This window comes from Fulmarus glacialis, unplaced genomic scaffold, assembly GCF_000690835.1.
Source record: "Fulmarus glacialis isolate BGI_N327 unplaced genomic scaffold, ASM69083v1 scaffold3675, whole genome shotgun sequence".
Lineage (NCBI taxonomy): Eukaryota > Metazoa > Chordata > Aves > Procellariiformes > Procellariidae > Fulmarus > Fulmarus glacialis.
Window position 1 is genome coordinate 43,401 of NW_009212201.1, and position 15,707 is coordinate 59,107.

General features: G+C 44.1%; 1 protein-coding gene across 3 annotated transcripts in view; it reads right to left on the reverse strand.

The window, feature by feature from the left end:
• Positions 1-15,707, reverse strand: part of CSNK1G2 (casein kinase 1, gamma 2) — an 87,306-nt gene that overhangs the window by 39,414 nt on the left and 32,185 nt on the right. For all 3 annotated transcript variants that reach the window (XM_009577776.1, XM_009577777.1, XM_009577778.1), the window contains one exon: positions 10,526-10,595. In XM_009577776.1, the coding sequence (XP_009576071.1) occupies positions 10,526-10,595 (70 nt within the window). The remainder of the gene's footprint in view (positions 1-10,525; positions 10,596-15,707) is intronic.

The following is a 15,707-nucleotide window of genomic DNA, read 5'->3' on the forward strand; positions in this document are numbered from 1 at the left end:
CTGCCATCAAAGCTGCTTTAGCATCAGCGCAGGACCCAACAGGACTGAGTAAAAAGCCACAAGATGGACATTTGCTCCTGCAATAGCATTAAACTAGTAAGTGACGGATGCTGAGTCAAACACAGGTAAGCTCTCCACAACAAGGCAAGAGATGGGCAGGAAAGTGTTACCACACGGTCCTTCCAGCCTGAAGGAAAACCTCGCATCCCCTATTGCAGGAGAACCTCCTGCAAAACAGAAGTTCAGAGATGCTAAATAAGATACTAACTTCAGGTATCACCTCTTCGTTTCACCTTAAGATAGCTGAGTACAAGCAGGTAGGAACAGAGTTCTGAAGGAAAAAACTGGGCCACTTTCAGACAGAAAAATTGTTACAGAACTGCAAGTCCCCACCCAGGGCAGAGCTTACTGAAAACTTCTTCTGGCATAGCTGGATCCATTACAGACTCAGGGGCAGAGTCTATGGCTTATCTTTTAGAGATGGGAGGAGGTTTTTGAATAGCAGGCAGGGCACAGCTCAGAAATGCAATCTCCAAACCCATTTAATAGCCGGTCTGGGAGGCAGGCAGCCCTACGTACCAGAACTTCACTTGTGTCAGACCTGCCTGGCACAGCTCAAACGTTTCTCTCTTTAAGGCGCAGAGCACCTTAAAACCTTCAGCGTACATAGGATGCTTCTGGTGCTTAGGAAGCACAAACATATGAAAGGGATCCCACTAAATCAGGCACCCACCTTCCACGAGGGAAACAGTTTTGTTTGAATTGAGGCAGTACTCAACACCAGACACATCACCTATCCAGAAAATGAATCGACTTTTATAGCTCTAGACCTCAATTAGTTTCTATGTGCGGCATCCCGACAGCTTGAAAAATTTTCACAGAAGGAAAGGGGGACAAGCAGAACAGCAAGGCTAACTGGTTGCTGCACCCTTATTAATTATCGTCAAATTGGGTTTTCCATTCAACATATACATCCCGAATCTGAATTCCAAAGGTTATCTTCAAACATTCAGTATTTTCATTTCCTCACTCAAACAGCTCAGGCACTCAAAGTCCCAGGTGCAACCTGGGCTGCTAGCAAGCACCAGGTATTTCAGCTCGGGGTTTGCTAGAAAGCACCAGAAGCAGCAGAGAGACCTTCATGATTAAATGACCTGTCCCTCTCCTCAAGCCCAGCGGGATCCTTACAGCAGTTGGGCCAGTGGCACATCACACAACCCACTTGTAGTAGACATTGCCGTCTATCAGAAGAACCCAGTGAGGCATCTGGGATGACTCAGATGAGTCCGACTGCTACGGATTTATGACCACCGTTGCGGGGCATGTCAGGCTTCAAGGAAAAGTGTCTGCAGGAAAGGCATTTTTCAGCTTCCCAGCATCCTGCCATGCCCCTCCACATGCTGCCCAGCGTCTGTGGATTTTGATTTGTGATTACTGCAATGAATACCGGAAGAGTGAGAGATGCATGTGGACTTTTTGAAATATAAAAAGGAAACTGCCCTAATCTCATATTCAAATATTAATGGCCTTGCTTTAAAAGCATCTGATAGCTTCCAATTGACAAAGCCTAAATTTAGCCCAAGGAAGTCAAAACTTCTGATGTTAAAAGAGACGCTGAAATGTGCACATTCAGGAAGCCCTTCCTAACAAGGGAACTGCCACATTAAAAAAACCCCAAGTATTTTTAGATAGTAAAATATTATTCCCCAGAGATCAACAGCAAGCCAGCTTTGAAAGCAGGCAGGCTTTAACTGGGTGTGTTACAGTATTCCACTACATTTTATTTTGCAATTCAAAAGCTCTAAAGTCAGAGATCCCTCAAGTTCAAAAGTTCGTTTCACTACCCTGACTTTATAATGAAGCTGGTGATCACCATTCTTTAAGGGTGCAGCTAAGTGTGAGGAACCTCCACAGAGTTGCACATTTTGTTTAAAAAGGCCATTTTCACAGGAATGAAACCATGCCTCCTTGCTGAGACATCTCAAACCTATCTCCAACGGCACGTTTCTTTGCAAGATTTGAGAATGAAGGTAAAAGAGGTTTTCCTTGCTGTTAGAAAATTAACCCAACAGCTTAAAATGAGCGCTAGGGTTTATCGCAGGGATCTGAAGTAGGGAAATGATTAAACACGAGATGTGACCCAAAGGCGCAAGTTGCTTTCCATGCAAATGGATGTCAGTTGTGTATCATCTTGCACAGATTAATAAGTCACTTATTAAACACTTACAGTAACTGAACACTTACAGTCTAAAATACTTCCAAATATTTCAAAGGAGGAGGCTGCAATGCTCATCCAGAGAGTTGTAGCGTGACAGCTATGAACAAACCTTTCCATACAATGAAGCAGGACACAAACATGCTTCAGGAGATGGCCATGTGTCGCTCCATGCCAGCACAAATCCACTTCGGGGTGCAGAGGGGCAATCCCCACCCAGCACCTCATGCCCCAAACCAGCACCTTGCTGTGGGGTGATCTTCTGCTGGCTCAACTCCCGGCCACAGCAGTGTTTCCATCAAGGTGGCAAATATGAGTGGGATTTCTGAAGATTAAAGCAACCACAGCAACAGCTAATGCGTATGTTCGCACTCCTTAATTAAACAGGGGTGTAGACATCTTGCATTAACCCTCACTTACGTGGCCTCGAGTTACTCCAGCTCCCTTGGGGAAAAGCATTGCACACAGGGAGTTCCCCGTGAAATAGCTGGTATTGGCAGCATGCTCCACCACGGTGACTTGTTTACATCCATCCGTACAACAAGTCTTACCGAAATGACCCTTACCTAATTGCTACGTGAATGACAGCATTGTGCAACCGGCACGGAAGGAATTTCTTCATGAAGGACACTGGTACGTACAAAGCGTGCAGCAGGTCATGAGTAAAGCAAGAGCAACACAGAATGAGAAAAACATACTCAACGTAGGCAATCCCAAAAAGCTAACTTAATACGCAGTATGGAGTAGCAGACAGCTCAGCTACATTGAAAAAATATATATGCAAATATTGACTAGACTATGTAGAAGGCTCGGTTATTTATACCATTCATTTTCCTTGGTCCTACTTCCTGACAAGTAAACAGATTGCTTCGCTCCAGCAAGTTGTGCGACAGAAAGAGGTCCAAAAGTAAACACACAGACTCCGTACTTCATTAGAGGTGAACTTGTTTACAGAGCAAGAATTAAAACAAAACTACAGAATCCATCAATATTCTATATGTAACAATACCCCTCCCTGACTCGGTATATTCTGCTCGTACGCTGTGACTCATCTACTGCGTGGGCTGGGGAGAGCAGAGATCTTCTTGGTTCCCTGGGATTCTCCAGCATATCAGGCTCCTCTCCTGCTTTCTACCATGACACCGTAGAGGCTCATTACATTTGACATTCACTTGCCAATGTCACCTACCCGTCTTAGGGATGAGCGCTGGCTACAGAGCTACCACACGAAACTCAACGCATGTTGACACCGGACTGCTATGAATCACATGCGCCAAGGTGGGATTGCGAAGGAATGGGGGAAGGTGTGACTCATCTGCCAGCTGATATAAAAATAAACTACTACTGAATCAAAAATGCATGACTTCTTCACACTATGTGCACAGGCAGAAGCTGTCACTATGCGGGAACTCGATCATCAGCTCAGCGCAGCCAAAAGAAACCTGAAAATAAGCAGTACTCCATTTTACCTTCCAAAGGAAAAGCTTACAGGGAAGGCATTACGTATGGCCTTAACAACCACAGGGGAGAGATGCCAGAGGTGCTTTGAAATGTAATAATAAATTAAAAAAAAAAAATCATTCCTGTACGTGTACTGGTCACTGCTGGAAAGCCAATACTTCCCAGGAGCACGATGAATTATTTGTTTGCATGGAAGCACCAGATTAAAGAACAGTTTCCTGATTGCGTGGAGATGTTTTTCAGCCATGGTCATGTCCCGAGACACAGGCACTGGCCTCAGAGTGATACAGTAACGGTCATGCAGCAGCGGGCTCCCTGTCCTCGAGAAAAGGCTTAGAGTTCGAAGAACAAACACACTTTGGGGAAAAAAAAAAAAATAGTTAAAGCTTTGCAACTATACAAAAACTAGCAGACATGAATGCCTCAACTTCTCAGCAAAGCAAGGCTTACAGAAAGAGATAAGTCTTTTTTTTCCCCCTCCAACCAGCATAGCTGGAGAGAATAAAAAAGCTTTTGGACAAAGCTCATCTTAAAGTCTCAGCATTTGTTTCCACTTCTGTTGGGAGGCTCTGCAGACACGGATACATGAGCTCCATTGGATATGACAGTGGCTGGATGAGGTTAGGCATCAGCTTTATGGCTGCACAGGCAGGTGCCTGCAGCATGCAGCCACCCTCCCGCAGCACACTAAGTGACACGGAGCGGCTCCGTGGGCTCTGCTGCCGCGTCCAGGGGACGGGGCAGCCCGGCGCCCCGGCATGCCCACAGCTTTGTCACGCTTCTCTTCCCTGGAACACAACAGCTTTCTAGAAGCGTTCATGAACAGTGTCTTCAGCTTCCCTTTGGCAAAGGGATGTTAAACACTTAGCAGACGAGAGATGTGCTTATGGCACTGAGTAAGGATACAGAGGTTCCTACAGCAGGAAACACAGCAGTGTCTGAAGTTCAAAAGGCTTCACAAATTTAAAGTGTTTTCTATAGAGCTGAGAGCAGGAGGATCCACCTTTCACACTACAGGCTCGAGCAGCACTGCACGCAACCCCCATTGCCAGCTCAGATCCTGATCAGAGCAGTTAGTCAACAGGAGAGGCCAGTATCTTCATGTGCAACTCAAACTAGCTGGTTGGAAATACCAGCGTATGCAAAAGGATGTGTAGGAGCTTCGGCAGACTGCAGCCAAAAATCCAAATGATGGGATGGGCAAAGATAAAAGTATGGCCATGTACTCCTGTATGTCTACATTACGCACGGGAAAGAGCAGCTCAAGCCAAAGGCTGCTGAAGAGCAAGAAACAGATTGGGAAATATGGGCACTGCTTGCTGATAAAAGATGAGTTTCCAATAAAAACTTTGGAAGAGATGTTTCCCCTGTGAAGAGAGAGTTTAACTTGAAGGAAAGGTGAGAATCTGGAATCAGCCTTAAAACAAAAAGACAACCAGGTCAATAAGCAAGACAAGCCCACAAGACAAAGCCAACACAATCACTAAGACCTTAGCGTGCCGCCAGCAGGACCCAGCCGCTGAAGTTGGCCCAACAGGCTTGGCAGGGCTCCTGCAAGCTGTGTGAACTGCTTTATTCACCCCAAACCACGTAGGAGGGTCCTGGGATGCTGCTGGGTGAGCAGGGGACAGTTCGAGCAAACCAAAAGCCTTTTGGTACACTGGCCAGGAAAGGCAACCATCTCAGGAGCCAGGTCTGTTTGACCATGGTCAAAGTAACTCAGTTTTGCTCTGCCAACACCAGCTTCCCCACCCCAATACTTATGGGGAACCAGACACTCAAACATCAGCCAGCGGTGGGGATGGAGCTCCTCCACTTGTCATCCCGCAAGCTGTAGGGCCTGATTATTCAAGATTTTTTATGAGTGATAAGAAGCTAAGCATTTACTCCACAAACTTCCAAGTACAGGGGACAAATGACATGCTCAAGTGACCGATCCAACACTGGAAACATGCTGGAGACTTGAACTGCTTCTGGCAGCCCTAGGAGATGTAAAAGCATGCAGTCAAGTCAGAGGGGGAGCTCCTCTTGTCCCTGAGGTATGGAAGCAGCTGATACAAGTAGCTGTATGAAGCCTCAGAGCAAGGGGAAGCCCAGCAGCCGAGGAACCAGTCTTGAGGAGGAGGGGAACACCTGGAACAGCCAGTCGTCAAAGAGGTTCACAGAGCAAGAGTCTAATTTTGGGGAATACCCATCACACTTGGACTTCTTGCGGATAGCTGTGTTATTCATGTTCATACACAGGTAGGTACCATCCAGAACAAAAAAAATTCAGGACTGACTGTGCCACCAGCAGTAAAGCGAGATCCTGGGGATAGCCCAGGCCAGGACGAATCTTCTATGTCAGGATGTTCGTGCGTGCTCACATGGATTTTAAGACAAAGAGCAACCATGAAACAGCTCAGTATGACAACGGCATCTTACAGGATTGATGACAGAGTAACACAGCTTGCACAGAGATTGTTAAAACTACTCCAATTACCTTGGTCTGCAAACTGATCATATCCCAGACTCCCTAAAACCTAAAGGAATTCTCATCCTTTCCTGAGACACCCTACGGACTGACCATCAGTCTTTGACTCCATGCCTGTGGTTTGCTTCTATTTGTTTCACTGCCTACATGAAGGTAAAGCAGTCATACACTATTTTAGGTTATTAAATATTTAATTCCATAGTGAGACAGAAGAAACCAGCAGATGGTCACTGTGCAGCAGGCCCTTGCCTCTTCTTTTGGGGGGTAGAAAAGTTCAAGGAAGAATCATGAAAACCCATTTCTATAAGCAAGCATCCCTCCATTTAGAGGGGCAAGGTAGGAAATTACAGCGGAGCTATTTCTCTTACTACAGGGAGGCACTGAAACATCAGAGAGAGCATCAATTACCTGCAGAAGTGCATCAGAGGCATCTGTTAGTTGGTTACTTCTGACCCAGGACTATCTCTGTTAGCTACTTCTGAATCCATTTGATATATCCACCGCTATTGAGCTATTCTGAGAAGCACCAAAAAGAGCTACATTCATACAGCTTAGATCCGTTTATCAAACCTCTCGCTGCTCCAGTATATCTTAATCTAGTGTGAAATATGTCTTAAGATGTATGAGACACAAGAAACCCAGTCTTCTCCTCAGCTAATCCAAGCTGACTAGTGATCTTCATCTGAGTCATGTGGCAGACGAAGAAGCTGGTGCTGATGGGAGGTAACAGATGCAACTCCGGCGCCTTGTCAGAAAGTCTTTAAACATCGATGCTGATGGAGCATGTGGCACAGGAAGCCACAGAGTAGCTGCAAAGGGAAGAGGCAGCTATCACACAACTGCGCTGCTTCCTCCGTTCACGCGGAAACATCTCAAACGGAAGCTCATCCCAGGAATTAACTTTTAAGAGAGCCATGGATTATTGGGTTATTTGCTACTCTGTTTAACTACACCAAGGAAAACGCAAAACTAGACTGAAGAGCTTAAAAAAAAAGACTAATTTCACTAGTTTTTGATGATGGCGACGAGTAAAGCAGGTAACAGATACCGACATACATCCTTCAGGCACTGAACTGTAGAATTGTTCTAAAATTTTGGGGCAAAAGCCCGCAAAAAGTATTCTGTGCAATATACTGCAGGACTAGACTCCAAAGTCAGCATCACAGAGCTAGTTGCAAATTTCTCTCCAGAAGTAGCACTTGTCCTACCAGTGTGATCGAGCACTTCATGCCTCCGTAACAGCACTGGTTGGGCTTCTGCAGGGGGTTTGATGCACAAAACCTTTAAAGCTCCTGAGTTTGGAGGTTGCGCTTCTCAATCTGGTACGTCGCAAGCAAGTCATGACCAAGCTTTCTGCAGTCTTTAGCATCCAAGACCATTCTCTTTGAAGGCCGACTGCCACAAACCACTTCCCTCCAGGCTTGGCTATGCCAGCGTGCTCGTCCCAACTTCACGTGGACACATCCAGTCACATACCAGAGACGGAAATATCTTTTTTGACAAACACAGAGACATCCTACAAGAAGGTTCCATGGTAAGCTAGTCCCTTCCAACCTAAGTTTTCCTATGATTAGTATCCAAGAGTAATAGACTTTAAAAATGTTTATTCTGAACATCCAGGAAAAAGGAAATCACCATTAAAATTCTTCTCATTAGGAAAAAGACCATTTTTCTCCAAATGCTGCAGGTGATGACAATTTTGACCTCTCAGAGACGCTGCTCACTGAGACCATCTGGTTGTACATGCGATTGAACGCAGCAGTTGCGCTAACAAGAGGACCACGCTGCTACTGCGGCGTTACAGCAATGCTTTTACTAGTCTTACTTTTTAGGCTAACGGTGGGAGGTTTGCAGTCAGCCACGTTACTTGGCAAGATTAATTGGCTAATTTATTGAACAGTATGTCACACACAACACTACTGTTGTTCTCATCTGAGTCATACACACCATGGGTTTGGACACTTCTAGTCTCAATTTGGCGAGTTTACGATAATTTCAAATAACCAGTCCTGCTTACTGGAAGTTCAAGGCTGTCTGTTTTAGCAGTTGAAGTTTTTAAGCAAGGACCATTAAGGGGAGCCTGGCATTAACAACGTCACTGAGAACAGACCCATCTATTTCCCCAAAGTCGGCACATATTCAGCACCAATCTGTTTTTACAGACAGATGGTCTTGCCCTAATTCTCAGCATGGTCTGCAGACACCAAGTTAAGGCTCCCTGGTCCTGGCAGTCTGATTCTACCAAAATTTATTTTATTCAGCTTCCAAGTTTCATGGAGAGACCAGAGATGTGGCTCACATCCTTCACCCGAGCTCCTGGCCTGTTTCCAGTTGTTTCAGCAAAACTGTAGCACAAGAGCTTCTAATGGTATTCAACAGATTATCGGAGCTGGGGTTGCGATGCCCGTGGGACCACATAGAGATAGAAATAAGTCATGTTGTTCATGAGGCTTCTCAACAGTCTCTTGACAAATACTGGCAAAAAGGCTTGAGATGACAGTCAGCCCCCCCCTAGAATGAAGGGAAGAGAGATCCCCTCACTTAATGTTCATCCCATGTGTCAAGAGACACATGTGCTGAGGTATCACAGAGATGGCAAGCATCAACAGAACTCAAGTAGGGAGCGAAGAGCAGAATTAAGCATCTCACTTATTCTGTGAACCTACATTCCGGCTGAGGGAACTGGGGCTGTTTAGCCTGGAGAAGAGGAGGCTGAGGGGAGACCTCATCGCGCTCTACAACTACCTGAAAGGAGGTTGTAGCGAGGTGGGGGTTGGTCTCTTCTGCCAAGTAACTAGCGATAGGATGAGAGGAAATGGCCTCAAGTTGCACCAAGGGAGGTTTAGATTGGAGATTAGGAAAAATGTCTTTACTGACAGAGTGGTCAGGCCTTGGAACAGGCTGCCCAGGGAAGTGGTGGAGTCACCATCCCTGGACGTATTTAAAAGACGTGTAGATGAGGCGCTTAGGGACATGGTTTAGTGGGCATGGTGGTGTTGGGTTAACGGTTGGACTTGATGATCTTAGAGGTCTTTTCCAACCTTAATGATTCTATGATTTGATTTATTTACTACACAGGCTTCAGCAGAAATGCCCTAAGTCTCAAAAGCACAGGTAACTGGAATTAAGTGACAACATTAACCTATCAGGAGCTTTGCGCACAGTACCAGATACTACCACCAAAATACAAAATACATAGAAAAGAGCACCTTATTTCAGTAGACAAGTCCTGTTTAAAAAAAATAACAATATTTTAGTGTTTCCAATAGTGACAACTTACTTGGTTCCCACATCCCAGATTTTGCATCCTATAAGGAGCAAAGAAGCCACAAAATGTGGAGTGCAATAGCACCCAGTCTCCAGAGAATGTGCTACACAAAATTAAGAAAACTGATTAGAAAAATTAATTGGAAGAAGCAGAAAGGAAAAATGCAAGACGACTGCTCAGGCACTGCATATTATGAGCTCAGAGCAGGTATACCTTTCACTCAATTCAACTTAGTATTCTGGTAATGTGAGAGCACATCCTCTGCAAGTGGAAGCTAGGTCCATCCAGGGAAAACAGGAAAAATAAAATCAGAAGAAAGTGTAAAAAAATCACAGTAATGTAGAAAACTTGCTAAAACCCAAGGTCAATATATGATCAAGGCAGAGAAGGAGCAGAGAAGGTCTTTGCTTCAGAGAGAATTCCTCGTGCAGTGGGTAGTCAAGGCTGTGGAAATACTTGGCATGGGAAACAGCACATGCTAAAAGTCTACATAGGTTTAAAAAGCAACCATAAATTCAGGGAAGAAAAACCCAAACACTATTAAACCAAGCTCAAGCCCTATATTAGGGAAATCAGAGAGCTTGCCAGAAAAAATAAAAAAATAATAAAAAACACCTTTGGCTTATCCTGTGATATTCTTCTCATATTTGCTGTAGACTACTGTCACACAGAGGATACTGAGCTCATGGGCTTTTGGACACTCTTATGATTTAGTAAATATCAATAAAAACAGTATTTCAGGTTTTTATTAGAAAAGCTTTATGCTTCTTACACAATCTCCTAGATTTTGAGACTTCATGTTACCTTTTTGAAATCTGTCATTCTATACATAAATAACTTTCCCTCCATCAAAGGTTCCTATGTTTTACAAACACAATATGGGTATTTCCCATATCAGTAAATCCTCACTAACCTGAGTTTCTAGGTCCGCATAATTACCCAGTACCATTACGATGTTATTCTGACCAAATCTCTTCCAAAACTTGTGTGAGGCTAAAAGAATTTGCCCAGATCAGTAAGTTCAAGTCAGAGTTACACAACAAATATGATGGCGATGTTTGATTTAATAAAGAATCACAAACTTTCTATAAGCTTAAGGTTAACTTACCCGCACTTCCAAGTTGCTTATAAAATCTGTATTCTAAATGAAGCTGTGGTGCACGTGATTTTATTGGTTCCTAAAATGGAAAAAAAAAAAATCTGTTAAAATCAGTTTGACTGAAAAAGTTCTCTCCTATACTTGAAGATTTGTGACTGTACATAATGCTTCAAGTTGCAAGATAAAACACCCCAGACTGAAAGCCTAACAACAGACTTCATCATTAGACATCATTTAAATAAGCAGAGAACAAAAAGCAGTAAGACTTGCAATATGCACTCTGGAGGAGAAATAACTTCCTCATTTAAATACAAAGCCCATTCATGGCAATGAAATTCAATAATCGTTCAACAAAGCTCCTGGTCCTTGAAGAATGTCCCTGGGCATTGGCAGGAGGAAAGTCAAAGCTGCAAAAGATCAAGTCCCGAGTTCAGTTTGTGGACTGTGGTTGCCCACAGTATTTTTGTTGGTCACTAGCCTATATTTTTGAAAAATGTTGAGTCATATATCTGTGTTTTAAGTCAGACCACAGTTGTATAAACCTACAATCTTGCTTGCAGCAAGCGCTACAGTGCAGCCAGGTATCTGGTAAAAACACAGGAAGAAGTCTCCCCTTTCAGTAGCAGGTGTCAGTCAAACATCTCAAAGCACTCAAGAATATTCTATATTTATACACAGAATAAAAAACATGCATAAGTCTGCAATGCACCCAAAACATTACATTTTTCAGCTGTTACTCATCTGCACTTCATGCACAAAACTTAATGCCTATGATCCATAAAGGCATTAACATGCAAGATTACAAAGCTAAAAATATAAAGTTAACATGGAGAGGAACAACAGACTTGAGTAATTACATTTTCAATAAAACTGTGCACTTGGGATAGGCAGTAATGTGGATTCACCTACTGCCCAGACATCTTGAAAAGGATGGCCTCAATTTTTGTTTAGATGTTGCTTATTTCCTTGCTTTTGAGAAAATAAACGCTCCATGCTCAAAACTACATAAAATTCATAGCACGGCACCAAAACCGGCCTGAATTTCAAAAACCTGCTAAATAGCTCTCTATTTGATGAACTCATCATCTAGAAGTTTGCCTATAAAGGAGCCCCCTAAGACCAACACAAAAAAAGTCCTTTTGTATTTCACATCAGCTCCTATGAGTCAGAGCAAGAGCATCTTAGAGATAGACAAGAGTTTGAGCCAACATCTTCGATACGGTGGAATAACTCTTCTGTCTGCACAGAAGGACACGAAGGCTTTAGCTGATCCACTTTGTCTTGTTTCACCTGTGGTCTGTACTGTAAGAGTAATGTCCGCATTTGGCGTGAACTCCACATTAAAGACTTCTTTTTAAGTCAGAATGATTTTTGTACAGGAATTCAGGCAACTCGACTTCCAGCCAAGCTGTTCATCACCAGCTCAAGACATCCCCTCGATTTGCCAGCAAGGGGAAAAAATGCTCCTGCTTGCTTCTCAACTTTCTGATGTTTAAAAACTTCAGAAGTCAAATATGACCAACTACTTAGAAAACAAAGGTGAAAAATATTCTGAAGGCAAAACTGAACCTGTACTGAAGGCAAATATAAAGCAACGCAAAACCAAGTTTGTTATATAAGTCGCATTTAAATTAAGATAATTGTTGATGGTGGCTTGAGGGAGAGTCTATAGACACCTGCACAGCAAAGGGATTTAGGGCAACAGGAACTCAGCCTGTTTAGTGAATAGTTTATTTATCCAAATAAACTATTTGGATAAAAGTAGAAGGATTAATGTATCAGGACATGAGGCTGCTCGTGACAAAAGCAGGGAAAGTCAGCCCAAGCCACTTCTGCCTCAGGAGCTGCTGGAGCCTGAGCTCTGGACGCTTGCCAGAGCCGCGGCAGCTTCCGAGAAGATCATACCAGAACAGATGGTTGTCCTGTAGGCCAAGGACTTAAGGATGCTGGCAGATGTTGCGTTTGTAGTGAAAATAACTGAATTGCTAGTGCCTAACGTACAAAATCCACAGCTCGAACCAACGGCATCACGATCACTACGAGAGGGTACAGCTTTGTACCCGTGCTCAGACTACACCTGGATGTTAACGGGCTGGTTCATGCAGGGCAGAAATTCCTACTACGTGCAACTCAGCACTAAAAACCCTCAGAAGATTAAACCAGTAAATACGGCTAAGGCATTTCAGAGACAAACTCGTCCGTGAACTAGATGCCCTTAACCAAATAATGTTCAGCTGAAGAGCAAGACGAGCAGCTATACGGTGACACCACACAAGTCAGAACACAGGCACTATTCTCCACCGCCAGCAATTTTCCGAGATGCAGCACAATCCTCACCCCCAAAGAGAAACCATGAGACATTAGCACTGAATTTCAAAGCACTTTCTGATCAGCTCTTTGGCAGCCATCACACAATTCTCTAATTTTCCAGTTTTAACATCATCACAGGAGGCACAAATAGCTGAGGCAGCAGGGTTGCAGTTGCAGAAGACTATCTCACACAGTTAGAAGGACTTGGAGCAGAGTTTTGACTTGGTCCAATAATGCAGTTAAAAGAAAATGCTGCCTTCAAGTACATTGAAAGCAGCTACTCTACCACTAGTCCTCAAATTATTTGAAGGATAAAGAAAATTACAGTTAAGTACACATGTAAGAGAAGCGTATTTGCTGCTGAGGAGGCTGAGTAATTCTTACTCCTGGGGAATACGGTCTAAGATTAGGAGACCGAAACCCCCCATCTTTTCCACTGTTCCCTCATTAATCTTCTCAAAAACGGGGCTGGTATGCAAATGCCTGGATGGCCACCGGATGGCAATTCCAGTCTTCAAACGTGAAGGACCAGAGATTTTTAAGCATGAATCACAACAGGGCAAATAAAACCGGAGTGTGTTGCAGAGTAACTGCTTTAACACTCAGATATTTTTTTGGCGGGGGGTGGGGGGTGGGCAGGGAAAGTGTCCTGGTTTCGGCTGGGATGGAGTTGATTTTCTTCCTATTAACTGGTATAGTGCTGCGTTTTGGATGTAGTATAAGAATAGTGTTGATAACACACTGATGTTTTAGGTGTTGCTAAGCAATGTTTACGCTAGTCAAGGACTTTTCATCTTCCCGTGCCCTGCCAGGTGCGTGGGGGGCTGAGAGGGAGTGTGGCCGGGACGGCTGGGCCAGGTGGCCAATGGGCTATTCCATACCATATGACATCATGCTCAGCATATAAGGCTGGGCGAAGAAGAAGGAGGGGGGGACATTCAGAGTGATGGCGTTTGTCTTCCCAAGTCACTGCAACGCGTGATGGAGCCCTGCTTTCCTGGAGGTGGCTGAACACCTGCCTGCCCATGGGAAGGGGTGAACGAATTCCTTGTTTTGCTTTGCTTACGCACACAGCTTTTGCTTTACCTGTTAAACTGTCTTTGTCTCAACCCACGAGTTTTCTCATTTTTACCCTTCTGATTCTCTCCCCCATCCCACCCGGGGGAGGGTGAGCGAGCGGCTGCGTGGTGCTCAGTGGCCGGCTGGGGTTAAACCATGATGGGAAGAAAGAAAGAATGCTACTGGAAAAAATAGGTAAGATTAAGGTAGCTATAAAGGTAATGCCATTCAGCTTTGGCATACAGCTACTGAAAGGTTTCAGGTTACTGGGGGATGTCGCTGCAGGCACTGTTTTCAGAGAAACAAGCATCCTTTGGACTGATACAGCTGTGTTTTTCATGTATTATTACTTCCTTACGCCTTCCCATGCTATAACTTTGTGGGATTATCTTTGAAAGCAAATTAGAAGCATTATTAATTCAATAAAACACCTCGTCTGTATACAGAGTGCATTTTCTATTGTCAGATCTGCCTAAAAAGTGAGCTACTCAACAAGCACCAGTCCTCCTTCCTGATGTGGATCCATATCAAGGACATCCTAAGCTCCCTTGCAGGTGTCTATTTACTTATTTTAGGGAATATCTTCTGACATTTGCCAACAGGCTTGAAAACAAGTCCCTCCTGCAAAGCCCTAATTATTCTTCATCTACTACACATCATATAAGGAGAATGCTACAGATATAAAATCTGTGGCACTTGAATGTGATCAGAATTAATGCACCACATCCATCTTGATCTTCTTTAATCTGAATGACTCCTGCCATTTTGCAGACAACATCGGTTGGGCAAACAGGCATGTTTGCTGCTTATATCAAATTAGCATTACAACTTTAACTTCAGATTCTAGGGTTTGGATCTGTGACTAAAGGATGAGAAAAGAGCACATCAGCTGAAGACATCAAATTTGAAAACCCCAAGAGACTAATGAAAGTCTTAGTTTACAGATAAGAAAAGTTAAGGCATAAACACAAACTACTGGGCTATGATTTACAAATCTGGCAGAGCTACGACTTAAGAGAGTTTCTCCATCCCCTAGACTCCTACTTCAAACCACCGCTGACCACAGTGCCTTCGTGCCCTGAAGCAGTCTTCAGAAGAAGACTTTTTCCTGGACCACTCGCTGGTCCAGGTATAAGAAACATGGAAGCTGTCACTGCATGTACCTGGGGAGGGCTACATCAACTGCAGGGCAGAAAATAACCTGACACCTGGTACTGTGGCTTGTAATACTGGATGAGAAGAGAGCTGTGAACGAAACTGCTTTCACAAGTTCTGAAGTTCGCTACTTTGGGACTTGGGTTTTTTAACACAACTCCTGCAATGCTTTGGTGAGCCAATTTGATTCATTTTTACCACCCTGTGACGTAAAAGTAGAAGATAATTCTGAAGATGTTGTGGCTATATGTCCTCGGCCACCCAAATCAACTAGAGGAAAGACCGACCTTTGCTGAATTGGATCTTGTTTCGCCTGTTGAATCTGCAGTCTCTCAGCATCGTACCAGACTGAGTTGTGCTATTCTCCCCCAAGGGAATTTTAACCATTGAAACACCCCCTTTCCTACCTCTCGACTCCAAAAATGTGGAGCAGCAGGCTGCACAGTGCCACACTCCTAACCAAATGCTCTGACAACAGCCCATCCAGAGAGAGGTAAGGGTCTGGAGAATTGACGGAGTCCTGAAGAGAAAGGCTCAACCCAGGGAGTGGGAAGAGGTGGCAAACCTTCAACCACTGCCGTTCACTGGGACCTGGCAGCCAGCTCGGAGAGAGGAACAAGGTTCTCACTGGTATAAGACAGCTACAGACCATTTAGGTACCAAAAAT